The sequence below is a fragment of the Podarcis melisellensis genome (assembly GCF_964234715.1).
Source record: "Podarcis melisellensis genome assembly, chromosome: 2".
Lineage (NCBI taxonomy): Eukaryota > Metazoa > Chordata > Lepidosauria > Squamata > Lacertidae > Podarcis > Podarcis melisellensis.
In genome coordinates this window covers 112,475,154-112,501,545 of record NC_138529.1, presented here as the reverse complement: position 1 = coordinate 112,501,545, position 26,392 = coordinate 112,475,154, and the positions used below count along the sequence as shown (strand labels likewise).

Sequence of the window (26,392 nt, the reverse complement as noted above, 5' to 3'; positions counted from 1 at the left end):
TCTTGAAGATGATGCTCCACATCCATTTTCCCAAAAGGAGTTGAATGATCTAGTTCGTGACCTCAGCTTGTCAAAGGACTCTGCCGAACTGTTGGCATCCAGATTGAAGGAAAAAAACCTTCTCTCTGACAGTGCTCGCATCAGCTTCTTCCGCAACAGGCATCAAGAGTACCTCCGTTTTTTTCTCGGAAGAGAAGGACTTGGTGTACTGTGCAGATATTGCACAGCTTCTGCTCAAGCTTGGAGTGCCACAGTACAAACCCAAAGATTGGAGACTGTTCATTGACAGCAGCAAGTGATCACTGAAATTTGTTCTGCTACACAACAGCAACCAGTTTGCCTCTATACCCCTGGCTCACTCGAGTACACTGAAGGAGAACTATGAAGCGGTGAAGTATGTGCTGTAGAAAATTGGTTATGATCAGCATAAGTGGTTTATTTGTGTTGACCTGTAGATGGTTAACTTTTTGTTGGGACAACAGTCTGGCTTCACCAAGTACCCATGTTTTCTGTGCATGTGGGATAGTAGGGACCGTGCTCAGCATTATACGAAGAAGGACTGGCCTGTGCGGGAGGAATTGGTGCCTTGCAAAGAAAGGAATGTCATCAACGACCCTCTGGTGGACAGAGACAGAATACACTTCCCACTGCTGCACATCAAGCTCGGCTTAATCAAGCAGTTCACCAATGCTCTGGACAAGGATGGTGACTGCTTCACTTACTTGTGCCAGGCTTTTCCAGGATTGACCATGGAGAAGTTGAAAGTTGGCATCTTTGACGGTACTCAGATCCGTCAGCTCATCAGAGATTCAGAGTTCGGAAACTCAATGAACGAAGTGGAACTGGAAGCGTGGAAGGCATTTGTTCTGGCAGTGAAGAACTTTCTTGGCAACAATAAGGCCAGAAACTATGCAGAACTTGTCAACAACATGCTGACTGCTTTCAGGAACCTGGGCTGCAACATGAGCATCAAGATGCACTACCTATTTTCACATATGGACCGGTTTCCTGAGAACCTGGGTTCAATGAGTGACGAGCAGGGGGAGAGATTCCATCAGGACATGAAAGAGATGGAAACCAGGTATCAGGGTTGCTGTGACGCAGTCATGATGGCTGAATACTTTGCTCTGTTAGTAATTTTAAGTCCTGTTTCTATTTCTAACTTTACTTTTTCTTGTATATCTAATTATTTTACCAGGTGTTTTGTTTTTTCTTTATTAATTTTGAATCGTGATAATTGTCCAAACGCCTTTCTTTTTCCTTTCCTTCCCATTTATTATAATTATTTTTATTGATTTTCTTTCTCACAACAAATATCCATCACCATCACTAAATCTTCCTATATCTCATCATAGTCTTTCAATTTTAACTTTCCTTCTTGTTCTGTTAGTAATTCTCTGTATGTTGGCCGTATTCCTTTCATTGTTGACATGTTAAGTGATAGTGCTTCAATGGGTGATAGCCACCATGGAGTTTGGGGTTCCAATAATTCTTTGTATTTCCCCCATACCTTTATTAAAAACTTATTATAGTATTGTTGAGTCCTTTGTGTACTTTTTCCCCCCCATACCACAAATATGCATGCCAACCAAATATGCTGTCATGTCCTTCCAGTTCTATTGCCTCTTCTTTCTCCAATTTAATCCAATCCCAAATCCGAGTATGACAAGCTGCTTCATAGTAAATTTTGAGATCTGGAAGGGAAAAGCCTCCCCTTTCTTTTAAGTCTGAGTTTTGTATTTTATTCTTGGCCTTGTTTTTTCCAATCTTACTACAATCCTACTAGCAGCCTTTTTCAACCTGTGGGCCCCCAGGTGTTGCTGAACTACAACTAACTTCACCCCTAGCTAGCAAGGCCAGAGCTCAAGGATGATGGGAGTTGTAGTCCAACAACATCTGGGGACTCACAGGTTGAGAACCGCTGCTCTAGAGGGTTTTCTGTTGTAAATATTAGATTGTCTGAAAAGGCTCTGACCTTATAGGCCCTTTGTCCAACTTTAATTCCTTCTATTTTAGGGTCTTTTCTGGTTGCTTTCAGAATCACTTCCGGAAGTGTGATAAAGAGGAGAGGAGAAAGAGGGCAGCCCTGTCTTGTTCCCTTAGAGATATTAAAAGCTTCTGATGTTTCACCATTTATAATTAGTCTGACCTTTTGGGAATTATAAATCGCTTTTATACCACTACATATTTTCTCACCCAAACTCATCATTTCCAAAGTTTTTTGCATGAATGCCCCTGAAGCATTATCCAATGCTTTCTCCGCATCCACCAAGATCAGGGCTGCCTTTTTATCTGGTCTCATTTCTAGGTATTCTATTGTATCTACTACCAACCTTACGTTGCTGTAAATTTGTCTTCTGCGTAGGAAGCCTGACTGATCTTTCTTTATTAATCTTGCCAGGATCTTTTTCAATTTATTAGCTAATTTTTTTGCAAATAATTTATAATCTGAATTTAGAAATGAGATTGGTCTATAATTTTTAATTTACTCTAAATTGGATCCATATTTCAGTATCAATGTAATTAGGGCCTCTTGCCATGATTCTGGCACTTGTCCTCCTTCTAAAATTTTGTTCATTATTTTTTCTAACATCGGTAATATGGTCTCTTCCAATTTTTTGTAATTCTTTATAGAAATACCATCTGGACCAGGGACTTTACCATTCTTAGAAGTCACAATTCCTTCTTTTATTTCATTTATATTAATAGGGGCATTTAAGCATTTCTATACTTTCTCTTATTTTTGCCAGTCTATTGTTTATTTTAAACAATCCTATTTTTTCGTCAAGTTCTTCCAGGCCACTTCCATTTCTGTTGTTGTTTTGCAGCAGATTTAGTTAATGTGAAAGCACAAAACAACCACAAAGAATCTTGAGGCAGGTTACACATTTATTCCAGTTCAGTCTTTGGTTATTGACATTTCTATCCCACAACCCTATCCACCTAGCAGACTGCCTCTGTCCCCTGGCCCTACAAGCCCATCAGTAACATTTTCTGCAGAGACACTGGGGGTTGTTCCATGACAGTTGTCACTTGCTGACAATGCAGAAGGAGGCCACCTTGGTGCACCCAGAAGATTCCAGATGTTGGTTGTAGTTACATCTATACAAAGTGCCTTTGCCCCTCCATAAAGAAAGAAATGGGGGGGGGGAGACAAGAGCTGGAATAGCTGACCAGAAGGAAAGGTAACCTGGGAACTTCATGTTGATCGACCACCCCAGCTCCCTGACCCCAAGAAAAGACCAGTCCAGGGAGGCAGGTGAGCATGACAACTACACCCCACATTATGCTCTCCATTAGCTATTCCTTCAGACAGGCCTATTTTCATTCAGTCTCCAGTGTGTCCATGGGTGTGTGTGTTTTACGTTTCATTTCCCCCCTTCCTTGCAGTCCTGACAAAAATCAAACCTCCACGCCAATGCTTTCAGCCCCAGAAGAAGGGGTCCTCTTGGTGTCAAGGTAGGGGGGGTCCAAGGGAGCATCTGGAGCCCTGGCATTCCTTCTATCCCTGGCCCCTTCCCCTCCTCTCTCTGCCATCCCAGGGCCACTCTTGACTCCTCAGCAGGAGACTGGATCTGTCTGTGATGGTGAGATGTCCTGGCTGGTAGAAGGACCACTTCCTGTTTCCTGGAGCTCGATTCTTCTTTCTCATGCAAGGTGGAGTCATGGAGCAGGTGAAGACTGAGCACACCTAAGGGCGACATGGGGGGGGGGTCTGCTTAACCTTTCCCCGTCTGCTCCTTTTCTAGATCAAACTCGCCAGCTCCTGCTGTCTAGCTCCTGCTGCTGCTGCTGCATGTCACTGTTCCTGTGTCTTTGCAGTGTTTCTTTGAGAATACAGGACACTGCAAAAGACATTGTGTGTAATGAGTGTGCAATAAGGTAGACAGAGGCTGAGCCCTCCCTGTAATGCAAACAGGGAGACTTCTGTCCAGGAGATTTCTGTATAAAAAATTCTTTGCTGAGGTGAAAGTAGGGACTAAGTGTTAAGTATTGAAGTTCTCACCCTGGCCACCAGGGGGATTGTGTCTATAGTTTTCACTCGGGTCCACATCAGTCAATGTAGGCGGGAAACCCTGGGTTGTTGTTGTTAGTGTTGACAGCCGGCTGCATATAAAAGCAGGCCGGCTGAGCTGTTTGCTGTTCAGTTCAGTTCCAGCTTACTATAAAGAACCACTTGGACAAATCTCTGTGGCGTCTGCTATGTCCACCCACAATTTAATACTAAGTGAGATTGGAGTAGAACCATGTTTGCATGAACATGAGAAGGCAAAATATGCTCTCCGTTTAAATATTTATTAAAATAACTTATTCAGTTACCCAGAAGAGTTATAAGGCTTTTTTGCTATAAGCTACTTCATACATTGTAAGAAGTGGGTCCTGAGACCCATCCGCCGGCCCACATGACTTGGGTTGAGAAGAGAACCTGGTGCACAAGCAGCGGCAGGGACAGGTCCATCTGCTTCATCCTACCAAGTCTCTGTTACACATGCCAAGTCAAGTTCTCCATCCACGATGAAGGCAGGGAATTTAAAAGGTCTATATAAGGGCAGGCACACCTTTGTTCTGGGTCCTCCTCCGTTCTCCTGCGTGTGAGTGGAGCAACCTGTTGCAACAGTTCAATAAAGTTCAGGCTTACTAGCTGTTTGCTTCTCAATATTCTCTGTTTGGCCTCTGTTATTTTCTCCAACTGATGGAGAACCTGCAAAGGACTCTATAAAGGCTCTTGTGTCCCCCATAAGGGAATAAGGGCAGATTTTGTTTACAACAGGTACTTATTTATCTTCTTGCACTTTGTGCTTTCGAACTGCTAGGTTGGCAGGAGCAGAAACAGAGCAACGGGAGCTCACCCCATTGCAGGGATTCGAACTGCTAATTGAACTTGCTAATTGGCAAGCCCTAGGCTCTGTGGTTTAATCCACAGCGCCACCTGCGTCCCTTATTGAGGACAATACGTTTTTGCAAAGTGGGGCTCCAAAGCAGGCACAGTCCAGCTGGGGCAAAGAATGAGTTTATATTCCCTATGCACACGTTCCCTCCCTCGTCTCCCCATTGGTTGGGTGCTGCAAGGTTTTCCTTCCCCCCAATTATCAAGTAACAGACAAGAGGCTGAACGTGGAGAGAAACTTCTCCCTCCTCTGAGTTGCCTCCACTTCCGGCTTCACCAGCAGAGATAAAATTGGGGCTTGCAAAGGAGGGAGGGAGGGGAGGACGCGAGAAGCGGGGCTGCATCGTGCGGAGGCGGAGGAGGGGGCTTCTTCCTAATCAAGCCTCCTAATTAAGCACCCTCACTCCCTGCCTCCCACGCGGGGGCTCCCATTCCCGCCCCCGCTGCCCAGGATTTCGGGTGAGTGCAAAGCCAATGGCGGGGAAGGAGGGAAGGGGCTTTGCGAGGGGGTCCAGGATGAGAAGCCCCGGGACGGGGAGAGGCGGCCCTGCACAAGATCCGGGCGGGGAGAAGAGAAGGGAGGGAAGGGAGCTGTTTTCTTGAAGGGGGCCTTGAAGGGGAGGGGGGGAGAAGCTTCCTCCTGCAGGGATCTGGTGCAAAGGGAGTTGCAGGGAAGGAGGCGGGAGAGGGGTGGGCATTGCTGGCCAGGATCGCCTTAATAGTATAAATTAAATTTAGTATCTATACCCCAGCAGAAGTCCCCTCGGAGGAGGACCTTATCTTTAGGCAACAGGGGAAAGCATTGCTCTTCTCCCAGGGGTTTGGCTCATTAAAGAATCTATGGACTGCACACCAGCATGGGGGGGGGGGCGGGAGGGTTGTCGTTTTTATTTCTTACTCTGCTATGCATCTCTGTGTTTTTCTCTTGTAAGCCGCCCTGTGATCTTTGGAAGAAGGGCAGTATAGAAATGTAAAGAATAGCTGTAAAAATAGGAAGCCCTCTTGCGGTCAAGGGGGGGGGTGGGACAAAGTCATTGATCAGCATGCACAACAGGATGGGCTTAGGAGGGAATAATACTAATAAGAATAAGAATAAATAATTCATTACTTGCACCCTGCCCATCTGACTGTGTTGCCTCAGCCACTCTGGGCGGCTTCCAACAAAAACACCCCAAAATTTAAAACATCGAAAACTTTCCTACATAGGGCTGCCAGCAGAAGACTTCCATTTTGTAGAAATGGCCTTTAAAGAAATGCCCTCTTTCAGGAGTCCTGTGGTGTAAACGTGTATGTTGTCCTCTAGGTCCAAACACATAGTAAGAGCAAGCAGTGCTCCAAAGTGCTTCTCTTGTGAACTTGCCATCTAAGTTGTTTACTCCTGACCAAAGCTCCTGTTTCCCAAAAGGACCGGAAGGGGGGGGGTCTCCTCACCACTTTTAACCCCCCCACTCCCACCGCATGGAAGGCGGAGGACGTGTTCATTCACAATCCCAGTAAACCATGTGTGTATCTGAAGTGAACCAGGCGCTGCAGCTCCTTCCCCTCTCACTGGGCTGCTGCAAGAAAAGGCAGCAGAGGAGGAAAGGGATGGGTTTTAAGGCTCTTCCTGCCTCTCTCCCCTGAGCAACAAGAGCAAAGGGTGTTTGTAGGGCAGAACGACAGAGGAGGAGTCAGGGAGGGCAGAGGGAGCAGTGGGCGGATCCCCCGCCTCTCCCAGGGGGTCCAGATGCAAGCAAGGGGCTTCCTTCTTCTCCATGCAAGGGCCACCCATGTATTCAGAGCAGTCCTTTGCAGGTTAACACTTATGTTCTATGGGATCTACTCTCAGGCCACTAATGTGCATACCATGCCAGCCTTAGGAAGGGAGGTGGGACAGGCAGGTGAAAGAAATTGCCAAAGGTGCTTGAAAATGGGTGGGGGCTCCTGGGAAGGGGTCTTTTTGTATGCAACAACTGCAGTGGGGATGCTGATTGCCAAGGGATAGAAAGGAGATAAAATTCCATCAGAAGAGGAGTGGCAAGTAAAAATCCTTCAATATATAGAAGTAGCATAGATGACGGAAAAGATAAGAAATCGATCGACCCAAAAGTTTAAAAGGGAATGAGAAAGCTATAGATAATATTTAAAACAACAGTGTCCTCTTATAAAAACTTTAGAATGTTTCAAATAACTCATAATTGAATAAGGTACAAAGAATTCAGACAATATTTAAGAAAGATAAAGTTTATTGAAAAATAGAGGCAAGTAATTAAGAAAATTGCCAACCTAGCAGTTTTTTTGTTTAAATGATATTTATTCAAAGTTTCAAAAATATATAAATACAATAAAGAACAGAAAAGTACAACAGAAAAAAGAAAAGAAAAAACTAAAAAAAAAAATAAAAAAGGAAGAATACACATCCCATATTACATCTTTTCATTTGCTTGTTTCTTGGACCTCCTCACACCTCCCTTTTTGTATTCTAACTTAATTCGTTGTTTCAGCAAATTCTTCCCATATTTCTCAATTTTTATTTAAATAATTTGTCTTAACAATCTATCTTATTAATTAATTCAACATATCCTTTCCATCTTTTAACATATTCTGTTATTCAATTTACCTTAATTTATTTAACCTTATCTTACCTTAAAAACCTTAAAATTCAAAGTTTAAACCATATTTATACATAACTCCTTAAATCCTTTCTACTAAAGCCAATTAGTTCCTTTCCAGCATTTTCCCTGATATTTCATTAATATTACACTAATTCCAAAAATTTTCCCCTAGTTATTGTCCAACGTCCCTTTTTCCTGGTTTCGGGTTATGTCAGTCCTTTCTATACATTCCATCCAGTCCATCAATCTGGTGTTCTTATATCCGAGGCCCTTAAGTCTCTTCTATGCCCCTTCTGCAGATTTTCTTGTTCTTGTTTGTAGTTGCACTCTTCCTTGTCTTTTGTTGGTTTCTTTCTTAATTTCTTCCCTTTCTCCTTGGGGAGTGGGTCTCCGGGGGATTCCAACCAGTAATAATCTCCATTTTCCTTCATCAAGCCAGCCCATTTCCCACAGTCCCACTCCCTGTCATCATCGTTGTATTCCAAAAAGTGATTGTCCAAAAAGTAATTGTCAACATGTTTCATAGTCCCACCAGAATTAAGAGCTTCTTTAACTCCAAACACTTCCAAGTACACTCCAAGTTCAATCTTCCAATGCAACAACTTTTGCTCCTGCAGGACTTTGGATCTCTCCATTTGTGTTGCTTGGGGTGCGATCACAACCTCTTCCATCTTCCTCTGCCCTTGCACTTGCCCAATCAAACCAGTTTCCTGAATTAGTCGCTGTATAATTTCTTTATCCTTGTTTCCTGTTAATTCATATTCACTGGCTACGGCAGTCATCAAGTCCAACTTCTCATTCATCAAATTCATCCTCTCATGCAACTGCTCCAGCAAAGCATTTGTCTTGTCAAGGGCAGACACCAAAACTTCCAACACATTTCTATTCAAGGTGAAACGACTGGTCCCACGATCTCAATCTCGCAGCTGTAACGTCTCCAAGTAAACTGCAGCAACAAACTGACAAGCTCCCTCTAGGGGACACAATTTCTATTTGTATCCATCTTTAAAACGTATCCAACAAAAGAAAATTACTTTCAATTTTCAAATACTTGTTTCTTTAAAATGCAGAAATCAGCATTGAAGTTAATTTGTTTCTCTTTTTTTGACTATCTGCCAAAGTGCTCCACTTTCAATAAATGGACGTCTCCAACAGTTTCTGTCCTGACACTCCGTTCCCAGGTTTGAGACGATGGAAACTTATACTCCTTTACTCTCTCTCCTGCAGGCTTAAACAGTCAAATCCCCCCCCCCTTTCCTCCTGCTTTCCAAGGGGGTTTTATTGGTTGTAGATGCAGGAAAATTCAATCTTTAAAACAACTTTTCCAGGCTCTTAGATTGTAAGGTTTTTGCTTCAGTCTATTTACAAAAAGTGGAAGGCGGACTTCCTGTTTAAACCTTCCCGCTTCAGTACCTAATTCAAGAATTTCTTGATCCAATTTTCCGTTTTTACTCACGGGTACTTGTTTAGAGTCCGAATGACAACAGGAAAAAGTCAGCGCTCTCCGGCGATGGCTATGCGGCTTCCCTCCATGAAAGTAGCAGTCGGTTCGCTGCACCGCGCTGCTCACCCCACTTCGCTCCGGAGCCCCAAAAAGGGGTTTCCCTGCGAGTAGGGGAGGCGCTCTTGGTGCTCTGCCGAACCCCACATTCCCAGGCTCCTCCACCTGGGATTTCTAGCGGGTCCCCACCTTCGCCGCGGCGGGAAGACCCAGTTTCCACAGAGCCCATTCCTCTGATTGGAGGAACTCTGCCATTCGCCGATGGCGCTAACCCGGAAGTCCGCCAACCTAGCAGTTTGAAAGAATGTCAAAGTGCAAGTAGATAAATAGGTACCGCTCCGGCAGGAAGGTAAACGGCGTTTCCATTCGCTGTTTTAGTTCGCCAGAAGCGGCTTAGTCATGCTGGCCACATGACCCGGAAGCTGAGTGCGGATAAATGCCGGCTCCCTCAGCCAGTAAAGCGAAATGAGCGCTGCAACCCCAGAGTCATCTGTGACTGGACCTAACGGTCAGGGGTACCTTTACCTAATTAAGAAAATAAATAACCTATATCAAGGAAGTCGGAAGTAGATGGCTGGAATAATTTTGTGCATTCGTGATGTATGGTTCTCTTTCTTTTTGTAAGAAATGTATTGTGCTTTTTTGTTTTGTTTCTTTTCCTTTTTATAAGCCTTTGTGTGTGTGTGTGTGTGTGTGTGTGTGTGTGTTGATTTTAAACCAATAAAGATTGAATAAACAAAATAAAATAAATAAAAAAGGAAGGGAGGTGATGAAAGGAATTGCCAAAGGTGATCGAAAATGGGTGGAGGCTCTTGGGAAGGGGGTGCCCAATTGGGGCTTCTCCAGGGGCACCAGAATGACTCCCTTGGCTGCTTCTTCCCTCCCTCCCTCCCAGGAAGCTGCAACTTGCTCTGGATTCTGCGCTCCTCAGGAAGCTGAACCTGCAAACCTAGCTGAGACTGAACCTGCAACCCTGGCCAGGATGGAAGGAGGAAGATGGACGGTTGACCTGGTCAGGCTGTCTCCCGCATCCCTCCCCACAACCTCTGAGCATTCCTTCCCAGGACCCTTGGAGAAATCTGGTGAGTTCCAGGGGAGAGGAGATCGGGACAGGGATAGATGGTGGAGGGAGAAAGAGGAAAAGATGGAGAGGAGACAAATGGAAGGAAGTTCCTGACAGGAAGAAGGAAGGGGTGAGGCCTTCTCCAAAGCAGCTCTTTGTTTCTTGAATCCCTTTCATAAAGTAGTGGGGGCAGATTTTCTTCCTCCAGGATTTTAAATCTTAGGAGTTACAGTGGTACCTTGGTTATCAAACATAATCGGTTCCAGCAGTCTTCCAAAACCAAAGTGTTCCAAAACCAAGGTGCGCTTTCCCATAGAAAGTAATGCAAAATGGATTAATCCGTTCCAGACTTTTAAAAACAACAGCAATTTAACATGAATTTTACTATCTAACAGGACCATTGGTCCATAAAATGAAAGCAATAATCAATGTTCTGTACCATAATATAAGACAGTATTGTAGATGATAAAAATTAAAATTAAAACAAAAAACAAGTCACAGTCAAAAATGAAAAAGCCACACAAACAAAAATGGAAAAAATAGTAAAACACTAAAGCACCAAATGTCACCTCAGAACACTCCAACCAGAAACAGCTTTAATATTCATGGGGGGAACCTTAAATTAGCTGTGCAAGGGTACAAATGGGATGAAAAAAGCCTTAATTATAATGGAGGGGACCTAAATTTGCTGCGCAACAGTAAAAATGGCAGCTCAGGAGCACGTTCGGTTTCCAAGGCAAAGTTCAAAAACAGGAACACCTACTTCTGGGTTTGCAAATGATGAATCAACAGAAGCATAGTTAATGTCCTAAGTCCCTTTCCCATTTCGTCATAACTAATTTGGCCTGTTCATCCTTTGTATACCATTCTAGGGTCAAGTTATACGTTTCAGACAGATTTTTTATGTTACTTCCTAAGAGTTCTTTTTGAAATTGTGATGTCTCATAACTAAAACCTTTCTTTTCGTCTATCTTTTTTAAAAAAAAATTAAATGAATTTTAATTCTCTCCCCGATGCTTTTTAACATCTTTATGCGCATCTTAATTCTCTCCCCGATGCTTTTTAACATCTTTATGCGCCCCCTCGCCCAGCTTGTCCGGAGTTTTGGGCTGGGCTGCCATCAGTATGCTGATGACACCCAACTCTATCTGTTGATGGATGGCCATCCTGACTCGGCCCCAGACACACTGATCAGATGCTTGGAAGCTGTGGCTGGATGGTTACGTGGGAGCCGGTTGAAGTTAAATCCTTCGAAGACAGAGGTCCTCTGGCTGGGACGGGATGATATGGGAATGAGGGGGCAACTCCCATCTCTTGCGGGGGTGCAATTAGTGCCAGCACCGTCCGTTAAGAGTTTGGGTGTAATCTTCGATACCTCCCTCTCCATGGAGGCGCAGATTGCAGCTATTACAAAGGCGGCATTTTTTCATCTCCGCCAAGCTAAGCAGTTGGCTCCTTACCTCTCTCGCCCTGACCTAGCTACTGTGATCCACGCGACGGTCACCTCCAGACTGGATTATTGTAACTCGCTCTACGTGGGGCTGCCCTTGAGACTGACCCAAAAACTCCAGCGGGTGCAGAATGCCGCAGCGAGACTCCTTACGGGGTCTTCGCTTAGAGATCACATTCATCCGGTGCTATACCAGTTGCACTGGCTCCCGGTGGAGTACAGGATCAGGTTTAAGGTGCTGGTTTTAACCTTCAAAGCCCTATACGGCCTAGGGCCCTCGTACCTACGGGACCGCCTCTCCTGGTATGCCGCACAGAGGAACTTACGGTCTTCAAACAAAAACACCTTGAAGGTCCCAGGCCACAGAGAGGTTAGGCTGGCCTCAACTAGAGCCAGGGCCTTTTCGGCTGCGGCTCCAATCTGGTGCAACGCTCTGTCACAAGAGACAAGGGCCCTGCAGGACTTGACATCTTTCCGTAGGGCCTGCAAGACAGAGTTGTTCCGCCAGGCATTTGGTTAGGGCGCAGCCTGACTCCCTCCTTTGGCAACCTTTACAAAACTTTATGGCTGCCATCAATCTTAATTTTAATTAATTTTTATAATGTTTTTATAATGTCGCACTATTTGGTGTTGTTAGCCGCCCTGAGCCCGGCTTCGGCTGGGGAGGGCGGGATATAAATAAAATTTATTATTATTATTATTTTATTAGTATTTTCCACACAACAACAACAACACAAAAGCTATCAAAACTAAAAATACACAACACACAGAAATCAACATTTGAAAACTAAAAAAACAAAAAAGCAAAACAAAACAACAAATCCATTTCTTACAAGTTAATATTATAAACACTAAAACAACAAGACATTGACTTCCACCAATCCCACAGCACCTCCTTTATCTCTCATTGTGTCTTCCTGTTTTCCTGTTTTCTTTATCCACTCTATCCTAACATCTAGATATAAATCCTTCTTTCATATCCTTTCACTTCACAAGGTTATTCCAGACTCAGCCAGATTTCTGCCCTTGAACCTTGACTTTTGAGGCACTCCCATTTAGGCACTCCCATTCTTTTTTTACTTCACTTTTGGGTTTTTGTCTTATTATATCTGTCAATTTGGCTAATTCTAAGTATTCTGAGAGCTTACATAGCCACTCTCCCCTAGTGGGTAACTGATTCCCTTTCCAGTACTTAGCCACCAGGATTCTTGCTGCAGACGTTGCGTATAATAATAATAATAAGAAAATAATAAGAAATAATTAGTTTTGTCTTTTGGGATATTGTCATTTAAAATTCCTAAAAGGAATGCCTCTGGTCTTTTACTATATGATATTCTTAATATTTTCTTTATTTCTTCGTGGATCATGCTCCAAAATTTCCCAATTTCGGGGCATGTCCACCACATATGGTAGAAGGTTTCTTTTTGTATCTTGCATCTCCAGCACTTATTATTGTATGTTTATGTTTTGCAAGCCTTTCTTGTGCCAGGTACCACCTGTGATACATTTTCATATAGTTCTCTCTTATTAAGTAACATGCTGTAAAATTTATATTTTTTGTCCATAGTCTTTCCCATTCATTATATTCAATTGGGTGGCCCTGATCTTGTTCCCATTTTTTAATAGCGTCTCCTTTTTTCTCCTTTTCTACATTCCCATTTTGTAACAGTTTATATATTTTTGAGAGAGTCTGTTGGTTATTATATAAAATTTCTTTTTCCCATACCAATATTTTTTTTTATCAAACCCATTAAGCTTACTATCCTTCTCAAATATTGTTTTTAATTGGAAATATTCTAACCAATTCACCCCCTCTCTTTTAATTCTTAAAATTTCTTTACTGTTGGGCAATCTTTTATCTCTTCTACGAGTTCCCTATATGTTAGCCAGCTATCTTTCATGTTGCTTCTATGCAAGGCTGAGGACTCTATAGGTGATAGCCACCAGGGAGTTTTGGCTGTTACTATTGTTTTATTTCTTTCCCAGACTTCGAATAGGGCCTTTCTCACCAAATGATTAGTGAATCCTCTATGTGCTTTTATTTTATCGTGACCCAGGTAGCCATGCCACCCGAAAACTTTGTCCCAGCCCTCCAGGTCTAAGATTTCAGTATCTGTCAGTAACATCCAATCTTTCAGCCATGTCATGCATGCAGCCTCAAAATACAGCTTGAGGTTTGGGACTGCGAACCCGCCCCTTTCTCTAGGCTCCATCAGTACTTTAAACCTTACTCTTGGCTTCTTACCTTGCCAGATAAAATTAGAAAGATCCCTTTGCCAGCCTTTAAAACATTTTGTCCCGATAATTATTGGGATCGTCTGGAAACGGAAGAGCATTTTTGGTAGAATTGACATTTTTATCAAGGATATCCTTCCCCATAAGGACAAGTTCAATTTATTCCATTTATTTAGATGTCCTTTTATTTCCTTCCACTTCTTCACATAGTTATCCTTGTACAAATTGGTATTTTTTAATTTGTGATCCAGATCCCTAAATACTTAACTTTCGTGGTAATTTAAAGGCCTGTTACTCTTTCCAATTCTTCCTGTTCGTTTACCCCCATATTTTTCGTTAATAATTTAGATTTTTCTTTATTTAACTTAAAGCCTGATACTCTTCCATATTCAGACAATTTCTTTAGTGCTTCTGGTATACTTTCTTCTGGGTTTTCTGTTTACATTACATCGTCCACAAATGCTTTAACTTTATATTGTCTATTACCTAGACTAATCCCCTTGATTTTGGGGTCCTTTCTTATCGCTATTAGGAGTGTTTCCAGCGTCATAATAAACAAAAGTGGGGATAGAGGGCATCCTTCTCTGGTGCCTCTTTCAATTTGGAATTCTTCAGTTATTTCATTGTTAATTATTAACTTAGCTTTAACTTAAAGCCTGATACTCCTCCATATTCAGACAATTTCTTTAGTGCTTCTGGTATATATTATTAACTTAGCTTTCTAGTTTTCATATATCACTTTAATACCATTCAAAATTTTGTTCCCAAGTTTCAAACTTTCCACAGTGCGGACCAGAAAATTCCAGGCCACACTGTCGAAGGCTTTCTCCGCATCTACCAATAACATTGCCACCTTCTTGCTAGGTTTCATATCAATATATTCTAGAAGATCAATCACTATTCTTGTATTATTTTTTATCTGTCTCCCCGGTAAGAAGCCATTCTGGTCCCTGCCTATTACTCTGTTCAAACATTATTTCAATCTATTTGCTAACACACCTGCAAAAATTTTGTAATCAATATTCAGTAGGGAAATTGGCCTGTAGTTCTTTATAATATTTGGGTCCATTCCTTGTTTTGGTAATAAGGTTATCCACACTTCGCGCCAAGAGTCAGGAATTTTCCCTTCTTCCATTATCTCATTCATGATCTTTTTAAGTCTAGGGATTATTACATCTTCTAGTTTCTTATAATATGTAATTGGTATTCCGTCTGGGCCTGGTGATTTCCCAGTTTCCATTTTCCTTATCACCTCTCTTATTTCTTCTGAGCTTATGCACGAATTTAAATTACTTAATTCCTTGCCATCTATTTCAGGGGTTTTGTTTTCTCTTACATACTCTTTAATTTTATTCTCATCTTTGTCTTCCAACTCGTATAATTTTTTATAAAAATTCCTAAGCATCATTTTTATTTGGTCCAGGTCTGTAATTTCTTTTCCTTGTTCAATAATCTTATTTATAACCCTATCCACTTGTTTCTCCTTTGTTAGCCAGGACAACATTTTACCGGGTTTATTTGCCGATTCAAAATACCTTTGTTTTGTCCATTTAATCTTATTTTCTACCTCTTTGTTTATTAAATTGTTTAATTGGGATTGTAAAATTTTAATATTCTGGATTATGCTCTCTTGTTTTGGATTTTTCAACAGTTCTTTTTCCTTCTCCCTTATCTGTTTATTTATTTCCATAGTATCCTTTGCTTTATCCTTCCTTATTCTTGCCATTTGTTGTATTCCAATTCCTCTCATATAGGCTTTACTGGTATCCCAGATGATTTCCCTGTCTGTCCCATGTCTCTCATTAATTTTGAAAAATTCCTTCAACAATTCCCTCATTTTAATCACCTTCTGCTCATCTCTCCAAATCTCATCATTCATCCTCCACCTCCCTCTCGTATGTTTTTTAAATCTTATGTGTATAGTAACGGGATTATGGTCTGAGAGAGATTTATTCAGAATCTTTGCTTTTACCAAGCTCAATGTCAATTTTTTCGAGCCCCAAATTGTGTCTATTCTCCCTCCCGATTTTTTATTTTCAGGAAAATAGGTAATATCCTTTTCAGTGGGGTGCTTCAATCTCCAGGTATCAAATAAATTAAGATTATCAGTCAACTGGAAGAGCGATAATGGTAGTCTGCCTGAGTTTGATTCCCCCCCCTCTCGGTTCTATCCATTTCAATAGATATAACTCCATTCATATCTCCCATCATAATTATCTTTCCATTCTCATATTCCCAAAGCTTCTCTTCCAATTTTCTGTAAAATTTGGATTTATTATTATTTGGAGCATACACTCCTACCACTATGATCTTTTCTTGATTTATTTGTATTTCTACACCTACTATTCTACCTTCCTCGTCTTGAAATATTAGTAGTGGACTTAACGCTGGTTTTACATAAATGACCACCCCTCTTTTCTTTTCCGCCGCTGCGGCTATAAACTCCAGGCCCAAGTTCTTGTTTTTTAGTACCCGAATATGATCTTTAGATACATGGGTCTCTTGTAGACATATTATATCCCATTTTCCTTTCTTTAAGGTACATTCTACTTTGTTCCTTTTCAGTTTACTGTTCAAACCATTAATATTCCAGGAAATACACTAAAAGGCCATACAGTTTTTGTCTATCTTAAAGATAGTGTTTAGTTGATGGTACTGTAACCAGTCAGTTACAGCTTCCCTTATCTCTTCAAAATCTTTTAATTTCAGTTGGTTTTCAGCTTTAGTTAACAGCTAAGTTGGCCAATTACTTCTCATATTCAATTTTTTTCAGAGATATTGCTTCCAAGGGGGAAAGCCACCAGGGTGTTTTTTACTCAAGCAAATTTTTATACTTCTCCCATACCCTAAAAATTGATTTTCTTCCTATATGATTCTGAAAAGCTCTATGCACCTTATCCTTTTCCTACCATAAATATGCATGCTATCCATAATTCGTGTACTTTCAGATCTAAAGTACAGTTTCTGTGTTTTCCAATGTAATCCATTCCAGGTTCTAGCAGATACAAGATGCTTCATAATGAAGTTTCAAACCCGGCAGGGCGAAATCTCCTCCCTCTCTTACATCTGTTAATAATTTATTTTTAATCCTTGGTTTCTTCCCTTTGCAGAAAAACCTAGATATATCTTCTTGCCATTTTTCAAAGCATCCTGCGTTGCCTATTGCCTGGACTGATTGGAATAAAAATAACATTTTTGGCAAAACATTCATTTTTATTACTGCTATTCTTCCCCAAAACGATAAATTCATTCTTCCCTATATCTCTAAAGCTCTTTTTATTTCTTTCCACACATTCTCGTAATTGTCTTTAAAAATATTAATATTCTTAGCTGTCAAAAAGGAACCCCAGCGGGTGATCCCGCTGTGCTCCGGAGGCTTTGGATTCCTTTTGCTGAAGGGTAAGTGCCCCTTCAGCTAAGGCACAGCGCCCCTTTAGCTAAGAGGGAGGAGAAATGGAAGGGGCTCCGTTTCTCCTGCCGCTTCGCTGAAGGGGCGCTGCGCAGAGTGGGGGAGAGCCAGTGTGGTGTAGTGGTTAAGAGCGGTAGTCTCGTAATCTGGGGAACCGGGTTCGCGTCTCCACTCCTCCACATGCAGCTGCTGGGTGACCTTGGGCCAGTCACACTTCTTTGAAGTCTCTCAGCCCCACTCACCTCACAGAGTGTTTGTTGTGGGGGAGGAAGGGAAAGGAGAATGTTAGCCACTTTGAGACTCCTTAAAGGGAGTGAAAGGCGGGATATCAAATCCAAACTCTTCTTCTTCTTCTTCTCTTGTTCTCCCCCTCTAAAACAAGGTGCGTCCTATAGAGCAAATACGGTAATCTTATTCTTGTTTAGTTTAAAGCCTACGGCCTGCCCGAAGTCCTGTATCTTTTCTAACACCTTTGCTGGAGTATTTCTGGGATCCTTCACTGTAATTACAAGGTCACTTGTAAAAGCTTTTAATTTATATGCTTTATAACCTACTGTTATACCTCTAATAAATTTCTCCACTCTTTCTCTCTCGCCAAGGCCTCTAATACCAAAATAAATAATAATGGTGATAGGAGATATCCTTCTCTTGTCCCCTTTTACACTTTACACTTTTCTGTTATAACCTTATTAACAATCAGCATGGCCTGTTGGTCAGAATGAATTGCATCAATTCCTCTCCGAAATGCTTCCCCACAATTCATTTTTTCCTTTTATCTTTTTCATAAAGCCCATGAAACATTATCAAAAGCTGTTTCCACATCTATAAACATTAAGGCCGCTTTTTTCTCATTTCTTAGTTCCAAATATTCAATAATATCAATTATATTCCTTATATTCTCCTTCATCTGACGTCCTGGTAGAACGCAGGCCTGCTTGTGATGAATTTTTTCTGCTAAAACACCTTTCATTCTACTGCCCAAAATATGAGCAATACTCTGTGGTCCGAAAGCGTTCTTGGTTGTATTTCTGCTTTTTTAATCTATGGACCTCCATCCTACAGGAGACAGTGATGGCCAACAACTTGGATAGCTTGAAAAAGAGGATTGGACTGATGTCTGTGCTCTGCCCTCGTGGTCCTAGGCAATAATGCTTCTTAATACTAGTTCCTGGAAAGCACAGGAAGGCAGAGGGCTCTTGTACTCAAATCCTGCTTGCTGGTTTCCCACAGGCATCTAGCTGGCCACTGTGAGAGCAGGATGCTGGACTAGGTGGGCCTTTGCCCAAATGAGCAGGCTCTTCTTATGTTCTAATACAGGTATCCCCCAACTTGGCCCTCCAGATGTTTTGGGACTACAACTCCCAACGTCCCTAGCTAACAGGATCAGTGGACAGGGATGATGGGAATTGTAGTCCCAAAACATCTGGAGGGCAAAGTTTGGGGGTGCCTGTTCTAATCTAGTGCAATAATTTTACAGTTACATGTGGCATAGTAACACTAAAGTTTTACTTCTTAGACATAGGAGAGATTGCTACTCGATCCAGTGATCATTTCCTCCCTGGGAAAGGAGAAATACAGAGATATGTCTAAGACGCTAATTCCACCATAGATTATAAAATAATGCAGTTTATTAAGTGTGAATGGAGTGATCATGTGTTGTTCTTGCCATTATCTCATCTGCATTCCTAAAAGTTTGGAACATAGAGAGGACAGTGGAGAAAAGAGACAGTATTAAAATAAGAGAAGGTGCATAATGGGATTGACATGTGTTCAGTTCCTTTCTTGTCTTTCCTGAAAGTCTTAACAGGATTCTTGCCCACTTCCAAACAGGTGAGGAAGATGATGGCCAGAATTCTATGGAGCCATCTTTGAATTCATTGGGAAGAACAAAGAAACAGTTTAAATGCCTGGAATGTGGGATGTGTTTTAGTCACAGTGGAAGACTGAGGACACATCAACGAATTCACATAGAGGAGAAACCATTTAAATGTACTGACTATCGAAAGAGCTTCATGGAAAATGGAACTCTTAGAAAACATCAACGAACTCACATGGGGGAGAAACCATTTAAATGTATTGAATGTGGAAAGAGCTTCAGTCAAAGAGGTGTCCTTAAAAGACATCAGCGAAGTCACACGGAGAAACCATTTAAATGTATTGATTGTGGAAAGTGCTTCAGTAGAAGTGAACACTTTAGAATACACCAATGAACTCACATGGGGGAGAAACCATTTAAATGTATTGAATGTGGAAAGAGCTTCAGTCAAAGAGGTGTCCTTAAAAGACATCAGCGAAGTCACACGGAGAAACCATTTAAATGTATTGATTGTGGAAAGTGCTTCAGTAGAAGTGAACACTTTAGAATACACCAACGAACTCACACGGGGGAGAAACCATTTAAATGTATTGAATGTGGAAAGAGCTTCAGTGAAAGTGGAGCACTAAGAAAACACCAACAAACTCACACAGGGGAGAAACCATTTAAATGTATTGAATGTGGAAAGAGCTTCAGTGAAAGTGGGAAACTTAGAATACATCAACGAACTCACACGGGGGAGAAACCATTTAAATGTATAGAATGTGGAAAGAGCTTCAGTCAAAGAGGAGACCTTAAAAGACACCAACAAACTCACACGGGGGAGAAACCATTTGAATGTATTGAATGTGGAAAGAGTTTCAGTAGAAGTGGAGATCTTAGAAGACATCAACGAACTCACACAGGGGAGAAACCATTTGAATGTATGGAATGTGGAAAGAGCTTCAGTGGAAGGGGAGACCTTAGAAAACATCAACGAACTCACACAGGGGAGAAACCATTTAAATGTATTGAATGTGGAAAGAGCTTCTGTGGAAGGGGAGACCTTAGAAAACATCAACGAACACACACAGGGGAGAAACCATTTAAATGTATTGAATGTGGCAAGTGCTTCAGTGGAAGTGGAGCTCTTAGAATACACCAACGAACTCACACAGGGGAGAAACCATTTGAATGTATGGAATGTGGAAAGAGCTTCAGTGGAAGGGGAGACCTTAGAAAACATCAACGAACACACACAGGGGAGAAACCATTTGAATGTATTGAATGTGGAAAGAGCTTCCTTCAACATGAACACCTTAGAATACACCAACGAACTCACACAGGGGAGAAACCATTTAAATGTATTGAATGTGGAAAGAGCTTCAGTCAAAATGGAACACTTAGAATACACCATCGAACTCACACAGGGGAGAAACCATTTGAATGTATTGAATGTGGAAAGAGCTTCATTCAACATGAACACCTTAGAATACACCAACGAACTCATACAGGGGAGAAACCATTTAAATGTATTGAATGTGGAAAGAGCTTCAGTCGAAATGGAACACTTAGAATACACCAACGAACTCACACAGGGGAGAAACCATTTGAATGTATTGAATGTGGAAAGAGCTTCATTCAACATGAACACCTTAGAATACACCAACGAACTCACACAGGGGAAAAACCATTTAAATGTATTGAATGTGGAAAGAGTTTCAGTGGAAGTGGAGATCTTAGAAGGCATCAACAATCTCACACAGGGGAGAAACCATTTGAATGTATGGAGTGTGGAAAGAGCTTCAGTCGAAATGGAACACTTAGAAGACACCAACGAACTCACACGGGTGAGAAACCATTTGAATGTATTGAATGTGGAAAATGCTTCAGTCGAAATGGAACACTTCGAATACACCAACGAACTCACACGGGGAAGAAACCATTTAAATGTATTGAATGTGGAAAGAGCTTCAGTCAAAATGGACACCTTATGAAACATCAACGAACTCATATGGGAGAAACCATTTAAATGTACTGAATGTGGAAAGAGCTTCAGTCCATATAGACACCTTATAAGACACCAGCTAACACACGGGGAAGAAACCATTTTAATGTATGGCATGTGGAAGGAGCTTCAGCAAAAGTAGAGCACTTAGAATACACCATCTAACTCATACAGGGGAGAAACCATTGGAACATATTCAGTGTGGGAAGAGCTTCAACTGGGAGGATAAACTTACATTACACTGGCAAACTCCGAAAGGGAGAAGCTTAAGTCAATATGGAACCTTAGGAAACACCCGCTAACTCACATGGGGAAAACCAGATTTATGAAACGTGGAAAAGCTTCAGAGGGAGTGGAGACCTTAATATTCATAAGATAATTCACACAGGTCGGAAACCATATAAATGTATGAAAAATTGGCAGTGTTTTCAATAATAATAATATTTTTTATTTGTACCACGCCCATCTGGCTGGATTTCCCCAGCCACTCTGGGTGGCTTCCAACAAAATATTGAAATACAATAGTCCTCCAGATATTAAAAGCTTCCCTAAACAGGGCAGCCCTCAGATGTCTTTTATAGTCTAGTGGCTGTTTTTTTCCTTTGACATCTGGTGGGAAGGTATTCCACAGGGAGGGCACCACTACTGAGAAGGCCCTCTGCTTGGTTCCCTGTAACTTGGCTTCTCACAGTGAGGGAACCACCAGAAGGCTCTTGGTGCTGGACCTCCATGTCCCGGCAGAACGATGGGGGTGGAGACTCAACTTCAGGTATACTGGATCGAGGCCGTTTAGCGCTTTAAAGGTCAGCACCAACGCTTTGATTTGTGCTCAGAAATGCAATGGGAGCCTATGTTGGTCTTTCAATACCAGTGTTATGTGGTCCCGGCGGCCACTCCCAGTCACCAGTCTAGCTGCCGCATTCTGGATTAATTGCAGTTTCCGGATCACCTTCAAAGGTAGCCCCACGTAGAGCGCATTGCACTAGTCCAAGTGGAAGATAACTGGAGCATGCACTACTTTGGCAAGACAGTCTGTGGACAGATAGGGTCTCAGCTTGCGTACCAGATGGAGCTGGTAAACAGAATTGACCTGCGCTTCCATTGACAGCTGCAAGTCCCAAATGACTCCCAGTCTGCGCACCTGGTCCTTTAGGGGTACAGTTACCCCATTCAGGACCAGGGAGTCCTCCACACCTGCCTGCCTCCTGTCTCACAAAAATAGGACATCTGCCTTGTCGGGATTCAACTTTAATATGTTAGACGCCATCCATCCTCCAACCGCCTCCAGGAACTCACACAGGACCTTCACCATCTTCACTGGTTCTGATATGAAAGAGAGGTAGAGCTGGGTATCCGCATACTGATGAACACCCAGCACAAACCCCGTGATCTCTCCCCGCGGCTTCATGTAGATGTTGAAAAGCATGGGGAGAGGACGGAACCCTGAGGCACCCCACAAGTGAGAACTCAGGGGTCTGAACACTCATCCCCCAACACCACTTTCTGAACACGGCCCAGGAGGAAGGAGTGGAACCACTGTATAACAGTTCCTCCAGCTCCCAGCCCCTCTAGACGGTCCAAAAGGTTGTTATGGCCGATGGTGTCAAAAGCCTCTGAATGATCCAGCAGAACTAGGAAACAGCTCTCACTTTTGTCCCTAGCCCGCCGGAAATCATCGTATCCAGGTCAGTTTCAGTCCCATGATGAGGCCTGAATTCCAACTGGAAGGGATCCAAATGGTCCACATCTTCCAGGCGTCCCTGGAGTTGTTCAGCAACCACCCAGTCAATCACCTTGCCAAAGAATGGAAGATTTGAGACTGGGCAATAGTTGGCCGTATTGGCTGGGTCTAAAGATTTTTTTTTTAAGAAGCACTTTAATACAGTGGTGCCTCGGGTTACATATGCTTCAGGTTACAGACTCCGCTAACTCAGAAATAGTACCTCGGGTTAAGAACTTTGCTTCAGGATGAGAACAGAAATCATACAGTGGCAGCAGGAGGCCCAATTAGCTAAAGTGGTGCTTCAGGTTAAGAACAGACCTCCAGAACGAATTACGTTCTTAACCAGAGGTACCACTGTAACTGCCTCTTTGAGTGTGTCTGGGAAGGCTCCCTCACAGAGAGAAGCATTCACCACCCCACGGAGCCCATCGCCCAGCCCTTCCCGGCTAGATTTTATGAGTCAGGATGGGCAAGGATCAAGGAGACAGGTGGTTGGTTTCACTCATCCAAACACCCTGTCCACATCCTCAGAGGTAACAGATTGGAATTGATCCCATGCAACTTGACTAGACAGGACTCACCAGCCCCCGCCCTGCTCCCACGGGGGAGTCTACCTCTCCGAATCTGAGCGACTTTATTTGCAAAAAACATGGCAAAATCATTGCAGGAGATCATGTGCCCGTACCAGGCCCCATTGGATCAGATGGTTCCATTAAATTGCAAACCACCTGAAAGAGTCCCCTGCTGCTGTTTTCTGCAGATGCAGTAGAGGTGGTGAAGAAGGTTTTCTTCACCTTCGCTATCGCCATTTGGTAGGCTCAACGTTGAGCTCTAACCCGTGTCCGGTCAGATTCAGAATGAGGTTTCTGCCACTGGCGCTCTAGCCGTCTCGTTGCCCTCAGATCCATGGAAAACCATGAGGCTGTCCGGGCTTCATGCAATCGGAGTGGGCTCTTCAGAGCCAGACAGTCAATAGCCCTGGTTAACTCCACATTCCAACGGGCCACCAGGGAATCAGCTGAAAGGCCATCAACATGGGATAAAACATCCTCTACCACTCTCTGGAAACCATTTGGATCCATTATGTGGCGGGGGGACTATCCAAATCGGTCCCACGTTCCTGCAAAGGGGAAGGGTTGTGGAGAAGTCCAGTTGCACCAGGAAGTGATCAGACCATGGCACTTCTTTAGTTTCACTTTTACTTAGTGTCAGATCACCAACATCCATAGAGGTGAACACCAAGTCTAAGGCATGTCCGCGACACTGAGTTGGGCCAAACTTATTCAGGGGCAGCCCATGGAGGCCATGCTTTCCACAAAGTCCCAATCAGCCCCTTGTAAGGTTGTGTCGGGGTGAATGTTAAAATCCCCCAGCATAACCAAACTAGATGTTTCCAGGAGAACATCTGCCACAACCTGAAGCAGTTCGGGCAGGGAATCCTTGGTGCAGCAGGGAGATCGGTACACCAAAAGGAATCCTGTACTGCCCCTATTGTCCAACTTCAAGAATATGCACTCAGAGAACTGGGTCTTCCCAATAGGACGCCTGGTGTAAATTACTGACTTCCTACAAATCATTGCAAACCACCCACCCCCTTGCCCACATGACTTGGGTTGCTGTGCGTAAGAGAAACCTGGTGGACAAGCAGTGGCAAGGACAGGTCCACCTGCTTCATCCCACCAAGTCTCTGTTACACATGCCAGGTCAAGTTCTGCATCCACAATCAAGTCATGGATGGCAGTGGTCTTATGAATCATTGACCTGGCATTGCATAGCAGCTCCTTCGGGTCATGTGGGTCTCCCTTGCTGATTCCAGTATCCATCCAAATGACACCAGACCCGGAGGCAGGGATAGTCCTCAAACTAAAATGGGGGGCCATGCTATTTGGTGACCCTCTTTTTTTCTTTTTTAATTTATACTTCTACATCACACAAACAAGCATTGAATAAATCGAACAAACAATAGAAAACAGAAGAAAATGCAAAAACTAAATTACAAGGATCTAAACATAATATGCAATCAAAAATACAAAACATTATTTTCTCTCCAAAAAAGGAAAAAGAACGGGGAAAAAACACCAAAAAAGAAGAAGAAAGGGGGGAATGACTTCTAACTAACTCCATGTGGCTCTTTATTCTTCATGTCACTAGTTGACTGTAATGATTAATTTTTTGGAGAATTATTCTAATTACCTGTGAGATTTTTATTCTAAACTAAGCCAAGTATGAATCTGGAAATCGGTTCTCTTTGTATAATTTATGAAGACTTCCCACTCTCTCCTTATTTTCTCATTAGAATAACTTCTTATTAAACCTGTAAGTCTGGCCAATTCAAGATATCCTGACAATTTAAGAACTCTTTCTTCTTTTGTTTGTGTTATGTTACTTCTCCAATTTTTAGCCATTACTATCCTGGCCGCCGTTACTGCATACAAAAATATTCTTTTGGTTTCTTTTGGGATGTCTGTTGTTAATAGGCCCCAAAAACATTTCTGGTTTTTTGGGAAAAGTATGTCTTAACATTTTATTTAATTCTTCATTAATGGTATCTCAAAATTATTTAATTTTAGGGCACGTCCACCACATATGGAAGAAATTCTCTTCTTTAAGTTTGCACCTCCAACACTTTCCACTGGTGTTTTGGTACATTTTAGCCAATTTCGAGGGTTTAAGATACCATCTGTACATCATTTTTTAAAAAATAATTATTTTATTGTATAACATGCTGTAAATCTTATGTCTCTTTTCCATAAGTTTCCCCAGTTTTCTAAATCAATTGAATGACCGATATCTTGTGCCCATTTGACCATGACATCTTTAAACTCTTTGTCTCTTAAGTGCCAGTTTAATAATAGTTTATACATTTGGATAAATTTTTATCATCATTTATAATCAATTTTTTGTCTATTTCAGATAATTTTGTATCAAATCCATTTACATTCTTGTCTTCCTCAAAAATTGCATTTAATTGATGGTATTGAAACCAGCCTATTTCTGTATGCCTTATTTTTTCATATTTTTTTCATTTGCAATCTATTATTTACTTCCTCTAAAAGATCTTTATATGTCAACCAATTTGAATCCATATTTTTTTTCTTTTTACTGCCTCCATTGGTGACAACCACCATAGGGTTTTTGGTTCTAACAATCCACCCTTGTGGATTTTTGCTTTATTATAACCCGGGTAGCCGTGCCACCCCACTATATTATCCCAGCCCTCAATATCCAATAATTTAGTATTCTTCAAGATCATCCATTCCTTGAGCTAGACCAGGCAGGCAACTTCATAGTAGATCCTAAAATCTGGCATTCCAAACCCTCCTTTGTTTTTGGTTTCTGTTAATAGTTTAAATTTAATTCTGGTTTTTTCCCCCGGCCAAATGTATTTCGCCAAATACCTGTGCCATTTTTAAAAACAATTTAAGCCATTAAGAACCGGAATTGATTGAAAAAGGAACTGCATTTTTGGTATAACTACCATATTGATTGTAGAAATTCCTCCCCACAACGTGAGTTTTAATTTACTCCAGATTTCTAAGTCTTTCCTAATTTCGTGCCATACCGTAATATAATTGTCTTTCTATAAATTAATGTTTTTCATGGTTATCCAAATTCCTAAATACTTTGCTCTGTAATTTTAAGTCTATTTCTAACTTTACTTTTTCTTGTATATCTAATTTTTTTTACCAGGAGTTTTGTTCTTTCTTTAATAATTTTGAATCATGA

At 42.0% G+C, this 26,392-nt stretch overlaps 2 protein-coding genes across 6 annotated transcripts in view; both read left to right on the top strand.

The window, feature by feature from the left end:
- The first annotated feature begins 4,945 nt into the window (after positions 1-4,945).
- Positions 4,946-26,392, top strand: part of LOC309364741 (uncharacterized protein) — a 42,134-nt gene continuing 20,687 nt past the window's right edge. Inside the window, exons 1-4 of one of the 5 annotated variants that reach the window (XR_014165875.1) lie at positions 4,946-5,347; positions 9,879-10,065; positions 18,971-22,455; positions 22,491-24,733. Coding sequence is in view for 3 of the 5 variants with exons in the window: in XM_081902566.1 (XP_081758692.1) it covers positions 19,357-20,967 (1,611 nt within the window). In the remaining 2 variants the exon portion in view is untranslated. Of the gene's footprint in view, positions 5,348-9,878; positions 10,066-10,152; positions 10,177-18,202; positions 18,411-18,970; positions 26,359-26,392 lie in introns of those variants that run through there. The other 4 variants (XM_081902566.1, XR_014165874.1, XM_081902567.1 and 1 more) reach the window with 4 other exon arrangements.
- Positions 9,293-26,392, top strand: part of LOC309364711 (uncharacterized protein) — a 30,923-nt gene continuing 13,823 nt past the window's right edge. The window contains exon 1 of the mRNA XM_081902505.1: positions 9,293-9,771. The gene's annotated coding sequence lies outside the window, so the exon portion shown is untranslated. The remainder of the gene's footprint in view (positions 9,772-26,392) is intronic.